The sequence below is a fragment of the Gossypium raimondii genome, chromosome 1, assembly GCF_025698545.1.
Source record: "Gossypium raimondii isolate GPD5lz chromosome 1, ASM2569854v1, whole genome shotgun sequence".
Classification (NCBI taxonomy): domain Eukaryota; kingdom Viridiplantae; phylum Streptophyta; class Magnoliopsida; order Malvales; family Malvaceae; genus Gossypium; species Gossypium raimondii.
This window is the reverse complement of record NC_068565.1, coordinates 5917591-5936592: the sequence shown is the minus strand read 5'-3', so window position 1 is coordinate 5936592 and position 19002 is coordinate 5917591. Positions and strand designations below refer to the sequence as shown.

At 32.5% G+C, this 19002-nt stretch overlaps 5 protein-coding genes across 6 annotated transcripts; 3 read left to right on the top strand and 2 right to left on the bottom strand.

Moving 5' to 3' along the window:
• The first annotated feature begins 2040 nt into the window (after window positions 1–2040).
• LOC105778910 (uncharacterized) lies at window positions 2041–2816 on the top strand. The gene is made up of 2 exons (XM_012602667.2): window positions 2041–2207; window positions 2288–2816. Exons 1-2 carry the CDS (start codon window positions 2076–2078, stop codon window positions 2690–2692), a joined length of 537 nt encoding a protein of 178 aa, XP_012458121.1. The 5' UTR covers window positions 2041–2075; the 3' UTR covers window positions 2693–2816.
• A 4062-nt stretch (window positions 2817–6878) lies between these two features.
• Window positions 6879–7828, top strand: LOC105778902 (squamosa promoter-binding protein 1). Its single transcript, XM_012602654.2, has 2 exons — window positions 6879–7306; window positions 7421–7828. Exons 1-2 carry the CDS (start codon window positions 6993–6995, stop codon window positions 7653–7655), a joined length of 549 nt encoding a protein of 182 aa, XP_012458108.1. The 5' UTR covers window positions 6879–6992; the 3' UTR covers window positions 7656–7828.
• A 17-nt stretch (window positions 7829–7845) lies between these two features.
• Window positions 7846–9341, bottom strand: LOC105778891 (probable protein phosphatase 2C 39). Its single transcript, XM_012602644.2, has 5 exons — window positions 9184–9341; window positions 8818–9075; window positions 8456–8732; window positions 8212–8366; window positions 7846–8119 (listed from the first exon to the last, which is right to left on the bottom strand). Exons 1-5 carry the CDS (start codon window positions 9217–9219, stop codon window positions 7985–7987), a joined length of 861 nt encoding a protein of 286 aa, XP_012458098.1. The 5' UTR covers window positions 9220–9341; the 3' UTR covers window positions 7846–7984.
• Window positions 9342–10712: 1371 nt separating this feature from the next.
• LOC105787176 (uncharacterized) lies at window positions 10713–11673 on the top strand. The gene has a single exon (XM_012613613.2). It carries the CDS (start codon window positions 10925–10927, stop codon window positions 11618–11620), a length of 696 nt encoding a protein of 231 aa, XP_012469067.1. The 5' UTR covers window positions 10713–10924; the 3' UTR covers window positions 11621–11673.
• A 3827-nt stretch (window positions 11674–15500) lies between these two features.
• LOC105778881 (protein RICE SALT SENSITIVE 3) lies at window positions 15501–18471 on the bottom strand. Of its 2 annotated transcripts, XM_012602636.2 has the most exons (7): window positions 18052–18471; window positions 17845–17895; window positions 17292–17420; window positions 17041–17146; window positions 16806–16847; window positions 16565–16621; window positions 15501–16417 (listed from the first exon to the last, which is right to left on the bottom strand). In XM_012602636.2, the coding sequence occupies exons 1-7, from the start codon at window positions 18180–18182 to the stop codon at window positions 15710–15712; spliced, it is 1224 nt and encodes a 407-aa protein (XP_012458090.1). In that variant the 5' UTR covers window positions 18183–18471; the 3' UTR covers window positions 15501–15709. The 2 variants fall into 2 exon arrangements, with proteins under 2 accessions (XP_012458090.1, XP_052486760.1); XM_052630800.1 differs by lacking the exon at window positions 18052–18471 and having other exon boundaries at window positions 17281–17420; window positions 17845–17865.
• Window positions 18472–19002: the final 531 nt, after the last annotated feature.

Below are 19002 nucleotides of genomic sequence, written 5' to 3'. Positions count from 1 at the left end.
CCTCCCAACCATTAAATAGGAAGATAATGCACTTCAACGTACTTAAACCCACGACTTCTTGTATTGACAACAATATTGATACCAATCAAGTTAAAACTCAATCGGATCACCTATTTATAAGTACATAATTAATCAAATTAAAATATTAGTACAAAAGAGATATAGAAATGAAGTTGATGGATTGAATGTAGTTTCAATGCTTATCCATACAGATACATCCCAGTTCTTTGTAGGATTGGTGTAAAGGGAATAAGCTTTATTTTATGGTAAACGAAAGAGACCGGCGATTTTTTTTTTTTTTTTGTGAATTATGTAATTTTAAATGTTTTATAGTCAAATTTCAACGAGGAAACTATGATTATGCTCATGAAAGAAAAGAAAAAAGGGGAAACACTTTGTTTCTTTCACGTTTTTCCTTTCTCTTTGCCTTTTCCTTTTTCCTATACACCATATAGTAACTCTTTTTTAATATTATTACATCCTTCCATATCCCGATTAGGGTTGTTCATGGGCTGAACAAAATTTTAGGCCCAATTGATAGGTTCGAGTCCGGATCGACCTAAAAAATAGACTTGAATTTTTGTCCAAACTTGGTCCAGATAAAATGCTAAAACCTAAGTTCAGTTCGGCCCGCCCGTATTAATTTTTTTAATTTTTATTTTTATATAAAAAAATTTAAAATAATATAATACACCAAATACACTAAAAATATTAAAATAAATGTTTCTCAACAAATTGAAAATAAATTTAAAAAAGTTTTTATACTTAAATAACACTAAGATAAATGCAACTTTACAAGCAAATATCTCTAAAATAGTAATAAAATTAACAATAAAACAAGTGTTATACAATATCCAAACATTAACAACAAAATAGTAGCAGCAAAAAAAACATTATCCGAGGCTCAATCCATTTTCTAAAAGGGCCTTATTTTTGCTGAAGCCCATTTTTCGAACCTATATTTTTATTCAAACCTTCCCATTTTTCAGGCGGGCCTTTGAGCTGGATCGGGTGACCTGGCTCATGGGCAACTCTAATCCCGATAATTATATTAGGTTTGATTAATTTCAAAATCGAATCAGGTGGAACCTTAAAACGAAGGATAAATCTTTCTCAATGCTATTTTCTTTATCTACAAATTTAAACTCAAATTTTTTCTTAAAAAATATTGAACTTCTTACTACTCGATCTACTTTATTAAACAAAAATATTTAATTTAACTAAATTTGAAGTGGACTCAATTTTAAAGCATTGCTTAATAGACGTTAAACTCTTTTACCATTAAATCCAATGAATGTTAAGTGGGATTCAAATTTATTTTCTTCTAAATCAAAAGTGTATATAGAAAGTTTATTACGAATCTTATGAAGAAATGAATGATGCTTCTTACAACTTCAAAATGTGATGACCTATAGAGTTCAGTAAATTTGACACTTTTAACAAACAAAAACCCTAATTAGGAGTTTATTTTTTATTTTATGAAAATTAAATATTAGTTTATCTATGTGCTATTTTACAAAATAAAATAGTTAGACAAATTAGGGAACTGTGGTAAAGTTAAATTGTTAGATGTATTATATGTAAAGCAATTGAACAAATGATACCAATAAATTAGTGAAGACCAAGTGTTGAACAATTGAAGGAGTTCTGATAAATTCTAAAAGTTGGAAGTAGAGGAATTAAAGTTATAATTAAACCTAAAAGAAGGCAAAGGTAAGGGTTGCATTGAGAGTGTAGAAAATGTTATGGCATGGGCCTCAATAAATCCATAACGAAACTATCCAACCCTAAAGCCTCAATCATGGACCTATAGTTGATGCTCTCCAATGCCCCCTTAAATAAATATAAGTCACCACCCTAATGGATCAGCACCACCGCTGCTACTAAAACCTTAAAAAAGACCAGTCCCCCTAAAAAATGAGTCATCCCCAGCTTGTCTTCAAAACGACCAAAACGTGTCCTATTCTTCCCACGTGTCACTCTTTTAACACGACAAATTTCCCATTCTTCTTTTTTGACACCGAGTATAATTAGGAACCCAAAGAGGAGGGTGTAGTGTGTGAAAAATATTAACAATGGAAGCAACGTTTTTGGCCAAGCGAGCTTTGTTCAACATCCCAAAGTTCTTGTCTCAGGGTCCTCCTCCTATCCAATCTGCTAGAAGACTCACCAGGGCTTGCTTATCCTCTGCTTATGAACGTGCTGAAGTATGAATTATGTTTTTTTTTTAAACAATAATTTTTCATTTTTTTGATGAATTTAAGGAAATGGTTTTTTTTTTCCATAGGGAAGTAATGCGGTAGCTGAAGCGGAAGGGTCATCGGCAGATGATGCACCGAGAGACAGTATGTACGAGACAAAACACCCCTCGTTTGTCACCGGAGAAGGGCGGCCTCCAGGTAGCGCGACGAGCTTCGCGGCGGATACGGCGAAAGATGGGATAAAGAAGGCAGTGGGGATGGCGGAGAATGTGGGGGATACGGCTAAAAAGACCCTGGATGGAGCTTGGAGAGCAGCCAGAGATGGTGCACAAGGTATTAAAGAACGTGTAGTGAACCAAAACGATGAGGACGACGAGGATGATGATGAGATTGAAGAAGATGTAGCAGTGGATGAAATAAGGAAAGTGGATCAGCTTCTTGATACACAAGAATATAGGAGTATTGAGGAGTCGAAGAAGATGCAAGCTTGAAATTATATGTGGGATGTTTTCGTAGATCATCTTTCACTTTTTAATTCGCTTTGAATGTTTTCGAACGATCATGCAATGCAAAATGAAGTAAAATAAAAAAAAATGTTCTAATTTTTCTTTGGTATTTGGGTTAGGCCAATTTTGATTTCTGGTTAACTTGAATTAATAATAATTAAATTTGATTTGATAACTATTCAAATTTTCATTTCATCAATTCATTAGAATTTACAAAATAAAATGCAAGAATTAATTATTGGATGTAATTTGATTAAAAGCCTAGAATTAGTAATTATGCACAAAATTAATAAAATTGTTAATTCAATTATTTAAAACAACAAATTAATTAAAACCAAAGGTTGAAGTGCATGTCTTGATGTGAGTAGACTAACTTTTGCAGTTTTTACAAATTCTGATAATTAGCTCTTCAATTATAGGTTTTAATTTCATTATTAGAATATATCTCTAGCCCCTTGATGAAAGCCCGTAAGTTCTTGGAGTTGGATAAGTATGAAACAATACAATGGTTTTAAGGTTTTCTTTTTATCATCAATGAAATTGTTTTCGTTGAGGTTAGTGGCAAAATAAGTAGGCTTAAGATTCCTATTAAGCACAACATTATACTTAAATAGATGTAGTCGAATCGAAAGGGTTTTCATGTAGAATCTGTGTGTTCGTTTTTTTTTCTTATTTGCTTTGCGATTGTTCTACCGTCATTATCGACGTTTATTATAATAATAGTGGTGGTGGCGGCGAGATTTGTCCATTGAACTCACTTTGAATAATATTATTGCCAAATGTAATCATAAAAAACTAATTTTTTAGGAATTTTAGACAAAGCTTCTGATAAACTTTGATTTTCGGCTAACCCAGCACTAACCCTTCGATATATTTCTTGCTGGAAGCATCTTTGATCCCATTAATAACGAGTAGGACCAAATTATTCGATGGGAGTAGTTGCTGAATCATACGACATAGTTCCGGCAACAACAAAAGCTACAGAAAAGACAGCAACTATACTACTAGAAAGGACGGTTTCAATATTTTCCATACATAATCCTTTGTATAAACATTGAGGTTAGTGGACACTGAGATAGAATAAGAAATGATTTTTAAGGACATTAAATTAGAAATGCTATATAATAAAAGTTGTAAATTGTTTTATTTTTTAAAATTATTAAAATATGGACACCGAGATAGAATAAGAAATGATTTTAAGGACATTAAATTAGAAATGCTATATAATAAAAGTTGTAAATTGTTTTATTTTTAAAATTATTAAAATATGTGAAATTATAATTTTATTTAATAAAATAACATGTATCATAATATTTTATAAATATTTTAATTGTTTTATTTTATAAAACTTTTTTAAAAATTGTAATTGATTCGTTTCTTTATAATATTTCACAAATATTTTTTTCAAATTAATTATTTATTATAATAAATAATAACACCTTCAACGCGTTTTGTCTGTTTTTCACTGCACAAACGAAGCAATTCCTTTGCACTGCTGGTGTCCGTTAGAGGGAAAAATGGTGTCAACGTGGTCAACGAAGGCAAACCCTAAATCTAAGCCACAAGACAGATTGGATCTCAAATCAGATCATGCATACTGAAACTGGAAATATATTGGGTGGACGACGAATCAATCACTACATTTATTTACAAATTAAAACTTGTGGTCCGAAACTTAGCCATCCTTTTCAGGACAAAACAAAACAACATGAAGGACATTTATCTATTTACTTTTATTATCACTATATAGAAATGGTACCATAACCCATCCTTCTGACGAATTTGCATGCATGGGTTGACGAAGCAAGCTTGGGAATCTTATACACATATCTACTTTAAAATAATTTAGTCTAGTGCCTTAATATTCATGGGTTTTCAAAGAAAGTTAGAAAATATATTATTAAAAGAAACATTCACAAATCCCGAATAAGCATACAGAAGGTTGAGGAAACAGCCAATGACTTGATTTTTATTTTTATGCATTTTATGAAATGGACTCCTTGGTAGGATCGATATTTTTCTAATTAACCTGAAATTTAAAATTTAGGGTTTATTACTAAGTTGTAAATTTCTTTACGATAAAATTATAAGTATAATCATAATTAATCAGTACAAAGTACGGCCAGACTAATAATCAGAATACCCAGAGTAAAATCTAAATTAAATAGGGTTTCAATATTCCAATTAAACCAAAACCTCATTATCAACAAAATCAAATATTTGTTATTTCAATCTCAATTTTTTATTTTGAAGTTTCAACCACACAAAATGTTGGGGATTTTGTTATCTTACTTTTGTTTATATTTTCAAAAGAAAAAAAGAAGTAGTGGAGAAAGAATTATCTAAATTAAGCAAACTATAAAAAAAAATCTTGAAATTTCAAAGTAATTGCAAAGCATATGGTTGAGAAAGACGTATAGAGAATATATGTAGGTGTCTCATCAAACAGCTGTATATCCTTTCTTTACATAATGCTTCTCACATCATAAGTTCCAAACTTTCCTTAAATCCTTATGCATATCTAACTATATTCCTCCATTTGTAGCTTCACTTAAAATTTTTTTTATATAATCATTATAAATTATGATTATATCTTCTTCTTCTTTTTACATAACGTGCAGGGAAACAGAGAAGGTCGAGGAAAATGTGAAATTAGGTGGTAGGAAATGGGAAATGGGAAATGAACACTGAAATTTGATGAGAATGACGTAAATTTCAGTATTTCTTTTTTCTTTGTGAGTCTAATTAAAGAAACAAAAACAATAAGGGGGGAAAAGGGAAAAGAATCTAAGAAGATGGAAATGGACCAAAACCTAATAACTCAAAACTGAGAATGATGGGGCATTTGATGATGTGCGTGTATATATATACAGTGTTGAAAATTTTGGGGAAAAAATGATGTTGAAATGATAGGGATAGCATTTGAGTTTCATGGAATAAAAGCAATGAAGGAGTGTATGGGGGAGGTGAAAAGTAGACGATATAGCTTGGACAACGACCGAAACCAATGATTTAAAAATCGTTTCAAATGTTAAGTCGATTTATCTTGTGATTAAATAATTTCAACTTCTTGTTTATTAGATTGTATAAATATTCAACATGAATATATTTTTTTTAAATTACGTATAATATAGCACGTGCGCGCATGCATATGTAAATATAAAAGATGTACTTGGTAAGAAAGAAAAATGAGAAGAAAAAAAATAGGATGAGAGATTATTTTTCCGGTACATAAAAGGAAAAAATATTTCTCCATATTTATTAGCAAGCAAACTTATGAAAGAAAAATTACCAAAGAAACCTAAAGTGTGGAGTTGATAATAATATGCACCAATTCTGCAAGTTTTTGGTTGAACAATTTTATCCAGTACAATATACAGTACAAAGCCATGTGAAAACTTGTGTTATGTCAATGTCACCTATTCAATATGCTTTTTTCATTTTTAGGCATCCATTCCTCCCTCAGTTTAAAAAAAACATACATTTAAAGGTGAGTTTTTTTTTTTTTTTTTACATTCATCCATGTAATGAAATTCAATGATATACATATTGAAAATAAAAAAGGAACATTGCTTCTTTTTTAAACATCTGGTAAAAGATGACAGAAGTATATATAAAGTTAAGGGATATGGGATAAAGCTTAGGGTACTACTCTGATACGCACTCCTTGTCCAATTCCAACACCCACAATTGGTTTTTGCTTTACAGTCCATTACAGGATTCATTTCAATGACCCCTTTTGATATGTCTCTCTCAAAGTGTCTGTCATCAACATGGGTTTAAATTTTACTTACATGCTCTACATGTTGTTCTCTTTAACTATATAGATTAAAGCCTTAAAAACAAGTGTAACTTTCATCAGATTTCATTTAAATTTTGACACAATAATGTACCGACACTGAATGACTGAAACCAGTATGGTCTCTAATTGAAAACTACCTTGGGAGAAGCAATAATTGAGTTCTTGTGAGAGATTCATTAATGGCAAAAAATTTAGGCCTGAAAAAAAAATCTAGTATTAATTGCATATCTAAAGAATCCAAATTCCTAGCTGCTTCTTTTTTGAACTTCCAATCATTCACCAGAAAACAACTACACTGACACAAGCATACAAAGGAGAAAATGTTGCTTGTGGTCCTCAACCCCCCCCCCCCTTTCCTTTTCCTTCTTTCCTCAATATTTTGCTCTCAGTATTTCATCGGCACTCCATTATATATATCTCTTTCTTCTGCTGCGGCAACGGAAGCTATAGGTTTCAGATGAACGAGTAGTTTTGAAAGCAAATATGAATAAGGATTTCATGGCTGAAGATGTTGACAATGACATGGAGGAAGAAGGAGGAGGAGAAGAAGAAGAAGAGGGTGCTGTTTATCATGGTGTTCAAGATGATGAAAAGAAGAAGAAAGCATCTGGAAGGAGAGGGTCTAGCGGTGGTGTTGGTGGGGTGTTGCCACCTTCTTGTCAAGTGGAAAAATGTGGGGTCGATTTATCGGTGGCCAAGAGATACCACCGGCGCCATAAGGTGTGTGAGATTCATGCTAAGGCGCCGGTTGTGGTTGTTGCTGGGATCAGGCAACGATTCTGTCAGCAATGCAGCAGGTTTTTGTTCTACCATTTGATTATATTGCTTTAGTTCTAATTACTTGACCTACAAGTCAAACAGTTTGAACAGTTGTTTAACATGTTATCAGCTTTGATGGTATGGTTTCACAGGTTCCATGAGCTATCAGAGTTTGATGAAGCAAAAAGGAGCTGCCGTAGTCGTTTGGCCGGACACAACGAACGGCGTAGGAAGAGCTCAGCTGAATCATCCGCAGAAGGATCAAGTCGCAAGGGAACAAGTCCACAGTTAAAAGAGGGTTATTGCAGGCAGGTTGATGATCAAAGAGCCAGAGTTCCAATAACAATCCCTGGAAATTCCTCTTTTAAACGTTCCCATATCAGATAGGGAGCTTAAGCACCAACGCTCCCTCTCTTCTGTCAACCAATGGCTCAAGCCTTGCACTATGTAGTAGTTACTTACAATACTATACTGGAGGATTTAATAACAATGGCTTGTACTGGACTCTATGCTTTCTGTACTGATAACCCTTTTATCTATGGAGTTCTCTATTGTATCAATGATGAACACAACAATCTTTAGGATACATCTGAATCTTCATTTAGTTCATTTAAACAGCTTCAGTACATTTTTGGTTATGTATGAGAAAGCTTCTGATATGACAAAATATGCATAACAAAGGGTGCTTGCACATTATTTGAAAAGCCAATGCCACACTAAAATGTTACAACAATGCAGGAAATGTCATCCGTGCTGTTCCTCTTAACAGCTTCATCGGTTAGGAGCTTTGCCGCGGACCAAGCATCCTTAACGTTCCTGATAGCATCGATCGCTTCTTGGTTCGTCATGACCTGCAATCAGTTTGAAGGAAATAATGCAAACAGTTCTGCAATATGCAGTTTCAACAAAAGATAAATAACATTTAGACAAGGCAATTGTCAACCTTCCATAAGCCATCACTTGCCAATATTAGTAATTCTGTGTCATCGTCGATTATTTCTACGGTGACATCCGGCTCGGAACTAAGATGTTCCTTTAAGCTCTTGTCACCGAATGCCCTCGCCACCGCCAACTGCCCATCAACGCGTGCAACATCCCCTGCAATGATTAGCAAAATTTGCAGCTTGTTATATTGTGATCGAACTGTTAATGCGGTTTTTTATTAAATGATCGTTGGAACTCATTACCTGGAAAGTTCGACACAAAACCACCTCGATTTTCAATGCTTTCCTTTTCTGTAGTGGGCTCATGATCAACTGAGAGCTGTTTAGCCTCACTATTCTTGCAGATAACAGCCCGAGAATCACCCACATTCGCTATTACTAGCTTCTGGCCGTTGATTAATATTGCTGTGACTGCAGTTGAACCGCCTTGGCCTAAATCAACTGCTTTCTCCAATATGTCCTGATCTGTTATTCGATATCCTTTCCTTATTGCATTCTCCGGTTCGATCCAAAAGTCAGGCTGCTTGTAACACAAGGAACAAAATCTAAGACTATGATACACCAATTTACACATTGATGCTTTAAAAAGATTTGATATTAATTACCTCGTTTAAGATATTATCAAACAAATGTGACTTCAAATAATCAGGAATTACTTGGCTTAGATGACCATCAAATATAGCAAACAAACCAAGCTCGCTATCACCAACATGCTTAAACTCTGCAACAACATAGTCTTCCATGGGATGAAGGGATTTCCCTTCCACTAGATGATAACCATGTTTTATGTTCTTTGACGCTTTACTTTTCCCTTTCCCAGATTCAGCTGTGGAACCTAAGCCAACTTTTTCTTGTACTTTTTCCTGCAGTAAACCGGTATATGAAACTGAGTAAATAGTAAAGATAAAGAACAGAGATGTTAGTGATACTAAGATATACCATGGCATAGCAAAGAAAATAGAGCTGCATACCTTCATCTTATGGAGGATTTCTCTGCCTGAAGCCATAGCTTTCTAAAAGGAAAAGAGCTTGTACGTATATATATAGTGCCAAAGGGAAGGGGGGAAAGTAGAACAAAACCTGGGATAAAGACGGGAAAGAAGATGATGAGGAAGCAAAGGAGATAGTTGTGTAATTAAAAGATGGAGACAGGTGTTGGTTGAAGTAGATCAACTGTTGACACGCTGCGTTCCATGAATGTTCTCCGAGACGTATGTATATATATGTTCATGCAATCTTCTTTTATGTAATTGAAATGGGCTTGTTTTTCTACCTAAATGGAAAAAGAATCCAATAGACTATTTGGCAAAGCCTTAATATGAGTTCAAAACATTAAACTCGGACCAAAATAAGCCCATGGCATGCTTCTGCCTAGTCAAAAAGTTCAGCTCAAGAGTCAGCTAAACCCACTCCTCTAAATCTATGGACCAACAACCATCTACATAGTCTTTAAAGATCTAAGAGTATCAACAAAGGGAACACAAAAGAATTCAGGAAATGGGGTTGCTTGGTTGTGGGGGCAATAAAGTAGAGACCAAACTTAGGCTCAATGCTGGTGGTCCCAAAGGCATGATGACCTCAAATGGACCCCAAAAGTTTCCCTAAAGAAACCCAAATGGGAGACAAAGGAAATTCTTTAAGGAGCTCTTTGTTTTTTCCTCATTTCTAGGAGTGATCCAAAGTGTTTGATGAAATTAAAGAAATTAAAAAAATTAAAAAATACTGGGTTTCTTTTTAAAAAAATCTAAGTAGTCCCTACTTAGCCTTTGCTTTCACAAACACAAAGAAAGTTTTGCTTTGTTAATCCCATCATAACCATGGTCTTGAGAGAGCCTAAACAATCAAATTAGTACTTATTAGATTAACTTAAAACAATTTTTTAGCAATTTGTGTGGGGGGAATTGAGTAGCCAATAACTCAATGTTCCTCCTCTCTATAGTCTAAAAAGCTCTATTTTTTGCTTTATATGGAAGAGTATTTTTGGGAGGCTGTGTCAACTCTTAAAAAACAAAAGCAAGTTGATGAATAAAGGCTAAAGAGAATGCCACCCAATTTGCTCATACTTTGATATCATATAAGCAAAATGGCTATAAATTTTAATATGTTTGACCCAATATCCACCTAAATATTGCCATCTGCTTCTTGCATTTGCTTGTAAGGTATACCGAAGCAATGAATTTGGTTACTATACATATACATATATATATTAAAATACATTGCTTTAACCCAAATACAGTCTCAGCTCAACTGATAAGGATAGGATGAGATTTGGGTTTCAATACTTGATATATTATTTTGGGAGACAAGTTTATAGGATTCATTAGATCAAGGTCGTTGAGATCATTTTACGAGATCTTAAGCTTTGGTCAAAGATGACAGAAAAAAAAAGGGCTTAGTTTGAATCATTTAAGACCCACATTTAGGAAAATCCAACATTGAACAATATTATTACAACACTAAGCTCTCCCCATGTGATAGGGTTAAGCTTGAGTTGGCAAGAATGACTTCATGATTTACACCAACAAAAAAGAAACTCATAAGAATCACCCAACAAGGGGTCCCATAGCTGCCCCCATCTTGACATAACACATGATTCTCTCACCTTGTTCCTAGCTATCATAGTATGATCAATACCATCAACTTAGTTTAAATAGAAGTACACCCTCAAAGTTTCAACACTAAAAGAGAAATTAGTGTAATTGAAGTTCTTCCATGGAAACAGATCGTAGGAAAAGGTCTAGTTCTGGTGAGATATTCTCCTTCCCTAGCACCCCGAACCAAGATCTCGATTCGGAGTTCGAATTCGGGTGTTTTACCCCGGATTCACCTTCTCAAGATCCATGTAGAACCTCACCAGCTGATCATCTTTTCTTCAATGGTCGACTCTTGCCACATGCCTTTCCTTTACAACCTGGAACAACGATTGCAGGAAGTTGTTCTCGTGGGACAAGCAGAACAAGCAGCATCAACAGCAAGGATTCATTGATGTCTTCGAGAAGTAACAGCACCAACAGCAGAAGCAGTTGCAGCAGTGCAAGGACAAGCTCAAGTGACAATTCGGAGAGGAGGTTGTTGTACCATAGCAAAATCCATGCATGTAATAAAGCAAGCAAAATGGTAACAGCTCAGCTGTATGGGGATTCTCAGAGATGGCAGTACATTACACAAGTGCCTGTTCTGAAACGTGAGGTATCGAGGAGGAAAAATAGTGGGGTTGAAGGGAAAGAAGCCTTGAGAGCCAAGAAACAAGGTGAGCATCATCAAAAAAGGAGTAGTAGCGGTAGGGGAAGATCGGGGCCTTGCCTGAAGTTTTTCAGGCTATTTTTGTTTGCCTGCAGAGTGTGTCATGCCATGGAACCTTCCAGGAAACAAGATGTGATGCATGGCAATTTGAAAAATGCTGTATAATTTTTTATGAATGCATATTATCCTCTTTATATATATATATATATATATCCAAACTTTGTCTTGTCGACTTGTGTTGGTTTTCTGCTATGAACACCATCTTGTTTGTAATTTTGACACTATTTTCTTGCAAACTTGAAACAAAAGAAATACTTTCAAGATATTGATCTTTCTGGTTTCTCCAAGATTTTGGTAATCATTAAAATTTTGTTAAAATTCATTACAAGATCCTAGGAACAGGCCTGCAGCAACTGATATTTTGTTTTTTGTTGTTAAAAACAAGATTGGGGAACACCAAAAGTGACCTGTTTCTTGATGAAAGCATACATTACACACAAATATATATTTATGCCACCAATCTGGTCCAGCATAAGTGGACTCTTATAAGCCTAATTAGGAGAAAGAGAATAGAAGGATGTAGATAGGCCTTAATCTTTTAGTTCCAGTCCAACTATTCAGGGCAGATTGAGCCAGTTGGACTTGGATTTCAACTACATGAAAAAACATGTTTGTTTCTTTTTGTTGCTTGTAAAACAAATTTGTGTTTTATGTTTTATTTTCCTTTTGTAAGAAATAAAATACTTAATTGCATAGTGATACATGTAAAAAGTTTATATTAATTTCCTTTCTTTTCTTCCTCTATTATAGTTTATTATTCTGATAAAGAAGGTGAATGGATATGGATTCAAGTTTCATGCAGGGTGCAAGTCAACAATCAGAACTTCCATTGTTTAGACAAAGTCATGAAGATCTTCAATGTTTTGTTGGGAAGAATCTCAAGCTTGGAATTGAAGTAACCATTGACTAGGATAACATTGTTTGAAATTGACTTTGCCTTGGATCCATGAAAAATATCTATCTCCCTACACTGAACTTTAAACTTGAATGTAACTAAATTATTTGATTAATGGCTCTTTCTAAAATTTTATAAAAGCTTGTAAGCTTACATTTATAATGGTTATTCTACAAAATAAACTCTTTTACCAATTTGTAGCCATTCATTACATAACATACGCATATTAAATTAATATTTAGTATTGAGAAATGGATTTGATTTAGGGTTTTAATATTTATTGAGAACTTAAAATTTTAATTTTAATTTTAATATTACAGTTAAACATTAGGGTTAGGGTTTTGTGCTTTCATTTTCTGTTTGTTTAAAATAAGAATAAAAAATTAATTTGATATTCATGAACGTATTGGATTATTTAAAAAATGCTTTCTTTATCATTGAATTAAAAAAATTAGGGTTTAGGGTTTAAGGTATAAATTATAAATTTACCCTCTCATTTATAGTAATTATAAAAGATAAATATAAGTTATATATTTAAATTAAATTTTAAAAATATCTTTTTTGTTAATTATTTAAAAGTATTTAAAATTTACATTTTATATATCACAAGCATTAATCATGGATTATCATAAATTACTTTATTATGTTTGTCGAAACCATTTTTATTTTTGAAAAAAAACAAAAATTAGTTGTCGATGAAAACGGGAGTCGCCACCAATCTTTTATTGAGGTGTGATTGGATCACCTAAAATAACTTTGGTCTACGAGTTTTAGAAGAACAGGTTCGGGAGTCAGTTACGTACGAGGAACGATTAGCACCCTCGTAACGCCCAAAATTTGGTACCAAGTTGATTAATTTGTGTCTTAATGTCGAGAGTTAATAAATACTATCCTTAGTTAAATTAAATTATTTATTAAGGCTTTCTCATTTTGAAAAAAAAATATCACACCCAATGCCTTAGGGCACAACATTTTATTCTTTTCAAGATGAGTTAGTCCAAAAAAACTCGTGTAATAAAATTTAAGAAAATATTTAATTGTTCAAAATTTATGAAGAAATCGTAGCCCAATACGTTAGGGCACGATTTCTTAAAATCTCAAACATTCAATATTTTCTTTGTTTTTTTTTTTAAATCTTTATCTCTAGAAATCAACGTGTCACATTCAATACATTAGGACACAATATATTAAATTCCCGATGACAAGTTTTATTTTGTTTGATTAAAGAGCAATTCTCGATTATTAGATTTAACGAAGAAAATTGGAACCCAATACGTTAGGGCTCAATTTTCTTGAAAATCCTAAATACGAATATTATCTCTATTTTGAAAATTTTCCATTTTAAATTTGAGTAAAAGATGACGTAATGTTATATTGAAAGTATGTATAAATGTCACGATAACAAATACAACAATGGCATAGAAATAATATAAAAAATAAATAAACGAAATTAATATACAAAAAGCAATAATCCTTGACATGCAAAGTATCAAATAAATGAACAAAATATAAATGAAAACATAAATCAAAAAACAAATGAAGGAAATAAAAAATAAAAATATATACATTGAAATTATGAAGAATAAAAACATACATATGATTTACATATAAAATTTTGGATTATAAATTTATACAAACAAAATACATAATAAAATAAAGAAAATATATAAATATATACATATAAATTATAAAATATGCATTAAAAATATAAGTATGTATTTAAGCATTTTAAAAATAAAAACATAGATATATATGTATATATATATATAAATATAAAAATTTTCATTAGAAAAATATATAAATATATACATGTACATATATAAAAAAATTATCTACATATATATAGATTATAAAGAAGATAATTACATATATATAAAACAAATAATAATAATTACATATATTGAAATTAATTAATTTAGAAAATATATATAAAAATTTATGAAGAATAATATAAGAAAACATACGTATATACATATTTATCAAAGTAAAAAATATAAAAGTGTATATATATATGCATATAAAAGTTAGGAAATAAAAATGTATAGTATATAAAATGTAAATATATATATATATATAAAAGTTATGCAAATAGAATAATAATATATATATATAATATGTGCATGTGTTTATGAAAGTTTTTTTAAATAAATGTATGTATATATATTATTGTAAAACAATATGCGTATGTATATATATAGTAATAATAATAATAACTTAATAACAAGAAAATCATATTTAATAATAATAAATAATAAATAAAAAAGACTAAATCGAGCTTTGACGTAAATTCTAGGCCTAAATTCGCAAATAAATCAAATCGAAAGAACCCTATTGAACATGCCAAAGAAAATAAAAACGCAAGAGAAACAGTCCCCTCTACAATGAAGGGAGAGGCATCTATTTATAGTTGAGCCTCCCAAAATCCAACGGTACAGATTAATTACATCAACGGCTAAGATTAAAAGGTATCTACAAATTAAATCTCTAAGATTACAAAATCATATCTTGTAAGATTGCATATCATATCTAAGATTACATATCATATCTAAGATTGCATATCCTTGAAGATTATGTTTCCATATGCATCAAGCTTGTAGATAGTCCTTCAACCTTTTCAAGTAATGGGTCATCCCGATCGGGTCAAATGATATAATTTTGGACTTTGTTTTATTATTTTGGGTTTATTATTTTTTTATGAGCCCGGGCTAAATTGGCCAATTACAATGTTTGTACTATAATAATAATAATAATAACACATGAAAATAAGAATACTTCACATTTGAGTCAACTATAATTTTTATTATAATTTAAGCTTATATATATTTCATATATCATAATACTAATAAATTTGAGTTTATATATTACATGTATTTCATATAACATAATATTAATTATTTGATAAATTATATAAATATCAATTTTTCAAAAACACATTAAAAACTATTAACTTATCCACGATCTTCTCAAAAGAGGTTTAGATAGTCATTTAGTAATTTTTTTATATTGATTTAGTTTCATCGATCCATTAATATTTTATTTTATTTTTTTAATCTTCCGTGTCTATTTTCCTATCCACATTGGATTGCAGTATTTAAAAATAAGAATAAAAGCTTGGGGATAATAAACTACAAAAGATTAGAGAGTTTGTTTTTTAATGGATCAAAGAGACGGATTCAAAAAGAACATAAAAGCAAAACACAGCAATTCAGCAACTAAACAACACAAACCCCTTTTTTGCGTAAATACAAAATGTCACCCCCTACTCTCCCCTCCCCTCTACTACATCCCTAACCCAAACTTCATTTCAAGAAGGTATCCATTGCATCCGCATACATCCCCGCGTCTGCCTGTTGCTGCTGCTGCTGATCTAACAACCCCGAAGATGAAGATGTCGCCATTCTTGCTGGCAATGTAAAGCTCCTCTTGAACTTGTTTTCCATCTTCCTTATATTCTCTGGATGACTATCCAAGCTCAAGAACTCAGTAGGGTTAGCATCGGTATCCGAGTTTCGATTAGAATCTTTTCCTTCGACCATGAGGGGAAGGTGGTTCGGGTCCTGTTTGTTTCCTAAGCTCTCCGGGTTAACTAAAAGCTTGGCGTCTTCATTCCGTCCGGTGAGAGCGTTGAAGAAAGTCAAGCCGTTAGGCCATTTGATGTCGTTTTCGTGTTCGCTCATCATATCTTCCATTCTGGTTTCGGATGAATGAGGCATGAGAAACATGTTGGTCTCGTCTTTGGCCTGTGGGAATCCGAGTCTAGCTGGGTTCTGATAATTAGGTGAAGCAACCATTGGAGTTGCCGGTGGAAGCGGTCTCTGGTTCCAACCAAAGACCGCAGGCGGAGGAGGAGGCCAGGTTGGAATGGCAGACTGCTTCGAAGGAACCGTGGTCGACGAAGAACCATTTCTGTTCGACGAAAACATCTGAGAGAGATAGAAACTGGATTGATAGCCAAGAGATTCAAAGGTATGCCTCATTCTTAGCACAAAATGGAGATCTTCAGGTATCTGAGGATACATATATACAGCATATACATATACATGAGATCAACACATTATGCATTTCAGCCATAACCACTAATGGAAGACCTGATTTTGATCTCAAAAATCACCCGAAAAATAAACAAGTATATTTACTAAAATTTGATGACTCACAATCTTGCAGGAACCCAACTGGAGAAGTCCATGGCCAGCTTGAATCACAGCTATTGTCTGTTGAATAGAAAATTAAGAAAAACCACGAAAGTCTCAATCACTATACAAATTAGACAAGAATATATGTCGCTAGGACTCTTCATTTTTCCATGGAAATCTTGGACCGAGTTCGAGTCAGATAGACAAAAACAAATCAGCAAAAGACTAGCAACAGTGAAGAAAAAGGTGTTACTGTGCTGACCTGAATCCCTGAGTCAAATTGATCAGTCCATTCAGAAGGAAGCTGCAAATTAAATAACAACAAAAGGGGGAAGGTTACCAACTTACCATCAAATCATAAATATACAGAGCATTTAACCATATAGTATAATTGCCATACACCAACTTTCCCATTGACAGATACTTCAAGAAAAAAAAACGATTTAAACCCCAAAAAATCAATGGGGGAAGATATAAAGGTGGGGTATATAACATACTGCGTCAAAAGAACTCTGCCAATAATTGGATACATTGGGTTCACATTCTGTTGGTTCTTTGAATACCCATTTATGGCACTTATCTGATGCAACTTTTCCCATTAACCTGTTCATAAAATCATATTTTCAACCAATCAAAAAGCACACACCAAGAGAAGGGGGATTTTTTTTTTTTCCATTTTGTTTTTCTTTTTATTTTTTTTTCAAGTCTAAATCTGTTTAAAAATTAATAGCACCTACCCAGTACCCACCCTTCTCCATAATTATATAATTGAATGGATAATTTGCTGAAAGCTTTTTTCACTGGATCTTCTCCATCAATCTCTTCCAAATAATCTGTAACTCTACCACGGCAGAATCCATCTTCCCACATCAACATCCTTCACCAGGAAAAAAACAAAACAAGGGGGTAAAAATCAAATTTTACCACAAAACCAGACATGAATTTGTTGAATTTAGAAGTGGAAGTACCTAAAAATCACAAATTAACAAAAACCCATTTCATAAAATCAATTACTGACTTCAACTTTCACCCCATTTCTCATTAATCAAATTTCCCCTGTTTTCTCCCCTGTTTCTACAAGGAAACATGTAATGCCTAACTTTTATACTGATAAAATGCAAAGAAGTTTGAAAGGAAAATGAAGAAATGAACAAAATAAAAATAAAAGCGAAAGTATTCTTAATATTCAAAAGTTTGTAGCACTTTAAACTATTAGTTCATTTTTTCCTCTGTTTTCTAAGGAGTCAAACAAACACACAAAAAAAATCCAAAAAGAAAAGAAAAACCCCAGCCATACTTACAAGCTGCCGCTATCGTCTCCAACTTTACAACCATTACCACCCCTCACTCTCCTGCACCAAAACAAAGAAACCCAGTTTAATAAAACAGCTGAAAAAAGAACTTGAAGAAAAAAAGATGAAATCTTTAGCAAGTGAAATAAGCAGCTGAAAGCACATAAATACAAAGAAAGAATTTGATAGACAAGAAGGAGAAGAAGAAGAAGATACAGGCGAGGACGGATGGTCCAGAAAACAGAGTAAGTCCAGTCTGAGTTGAGACAGACGCTTCTAAGTGCCTCATGAAGGGCCATCATCCCAACAGCTTCTTTGCTCCTATCTGCTGAACCTGAGCCCACCATCTCTCTCCCTCCCCCTCTCTCTCTCTCTTCCCTCTATCTCTCTCTATATATACATACAAGTGTTTATATATTTATATGTAAGAAAAGATGGGTTCTTTTCTTTTTAATTTTGGCTCCCAAAGCAAGCAACTTTCTTTGATACACTGCTGTCTGCTGCTGCCTTTGACACTTCTCTTTGGTTATAAAACTTTGGTAAGCTCAAGCTGGCCTTTACCCTTATTTTATTTTGAGTGTACCTTCTTTTCCATTTTATCTCTCCGTTTTTGTCCTTCTCTCCTCTCTCTCCATCTTTTATCTTTACCCCTAAACTAAATAAGCTTGGGGTGCTTGTTATGGTGAGGTAGCCTACTTTTTTTTATATTTTGTGTGTTGGGTTTTTTAAAGTCATTATCTTTATATTTTTATTATGTTTTTTTTTTCAATCATGAAAACATAAAATTTAGCATATAGAAATATTGAGATTTTAAATTAGATATAATAATAAATGAATTCTTAATTCATATTTATTTTTATTTAAGTTTCATTGTAATAGAGCTTTTAGTTCATTAAATTTTAGATTACGTTTCATAATAATATTATGAGAATATAAGATTACGGATGAAATGTGATATTATCTTACTTGATTCATTTGATTGGAATATATGATTCAATTGTTTGGTTGACGGAATGTAAAATTAGGTAGAATTACATTTTACTCAATAATCTTTATTATAAAATTTACTTTTTAAAGAAGTACAGTTTCTTTAATATTTTTTAGTTTCAATTTCCATAAAATTATAATTTATTATTTTTTATTACAAATTATATATTAATAAGTAAA

Bases quoted from the DNA above. Each gene is read 5' to 3' on its own strand.
- LOC105778881 (XM_012602636.2), bottom strand. From the start codon at position 18,182: ATGGTGGGCTCAGGTTCAGCAGATAGGAGCAAAGAAGCTGTTGGGATG. The intron at 17,896-18,051 runs GTATCTTCTTCT...GTTTTGGTGCAG, and splicing joins TGGACCATCCGTCCTCGCCT to GAGAGTGAGGGGTGGTAATG. The intron at 16,848-17,040 runs GTATGTTATATA...TTTAATTTGCAG, and splicing joins GGCAGAGTTCTTTTGACGCA to CTTCCTTCTGAATGGACTGA.
- LOC105778910 (XM_012602667.2), top strand. From the start codon at position 2,076: ATGGAAGCAACGTTTTTGGCCAAGCGAGCTTTGTTCAACATCCCAAAG. The intron at 2,208-2,287 runs GTATGAATTATG...TTTTTTCCATAG, and splicing joins CTGCTTATGAACGTGCTGAA to GGAAGTAATGCGGTAGCTGA.
- LOC105778902 (XM_012602654.2), top strand. From the start codon at position 6,993: ATGAATAAGGATTTCATGGCTGAAGATGTTGACAATGACATGGAGGAA. The intron at 7,307-7,420 runs GTTTTTGTTCTA...ATGGTTTCACAG, and splicing joins TTCTGTCAGCAATGCAGCAG to GTTCCATGAGCTATCAGAGT.
- LOC105787176 (XM_012613613.2), top strand. From the start codon at position 10,925: ATGGAAACAGATCGTAGGAAAAGGTCTAGTTCTGGTGAGATATTCTCC.
- LOC105778891 (XM_012602644.2), bottom strand. From the start codon at position 9,219: ATGGCTTCAGGCAGAGAAATCCTCCATAAGATGAAG. The intron at 8,733-8,817 runs GTAATTAATATC...TGTTACAAGCAG, and splicing joins TTGATAATATCTTAAACGAG to CCTGACTTTTGGATCGAACC. The intron at 8,120-8,211 runs GTTGACAATTGC...AACTGATTGCAG, and splicing joins CAAGTGATGGCTTATGGAAG to GTCATGACGAACCAAGAAGC.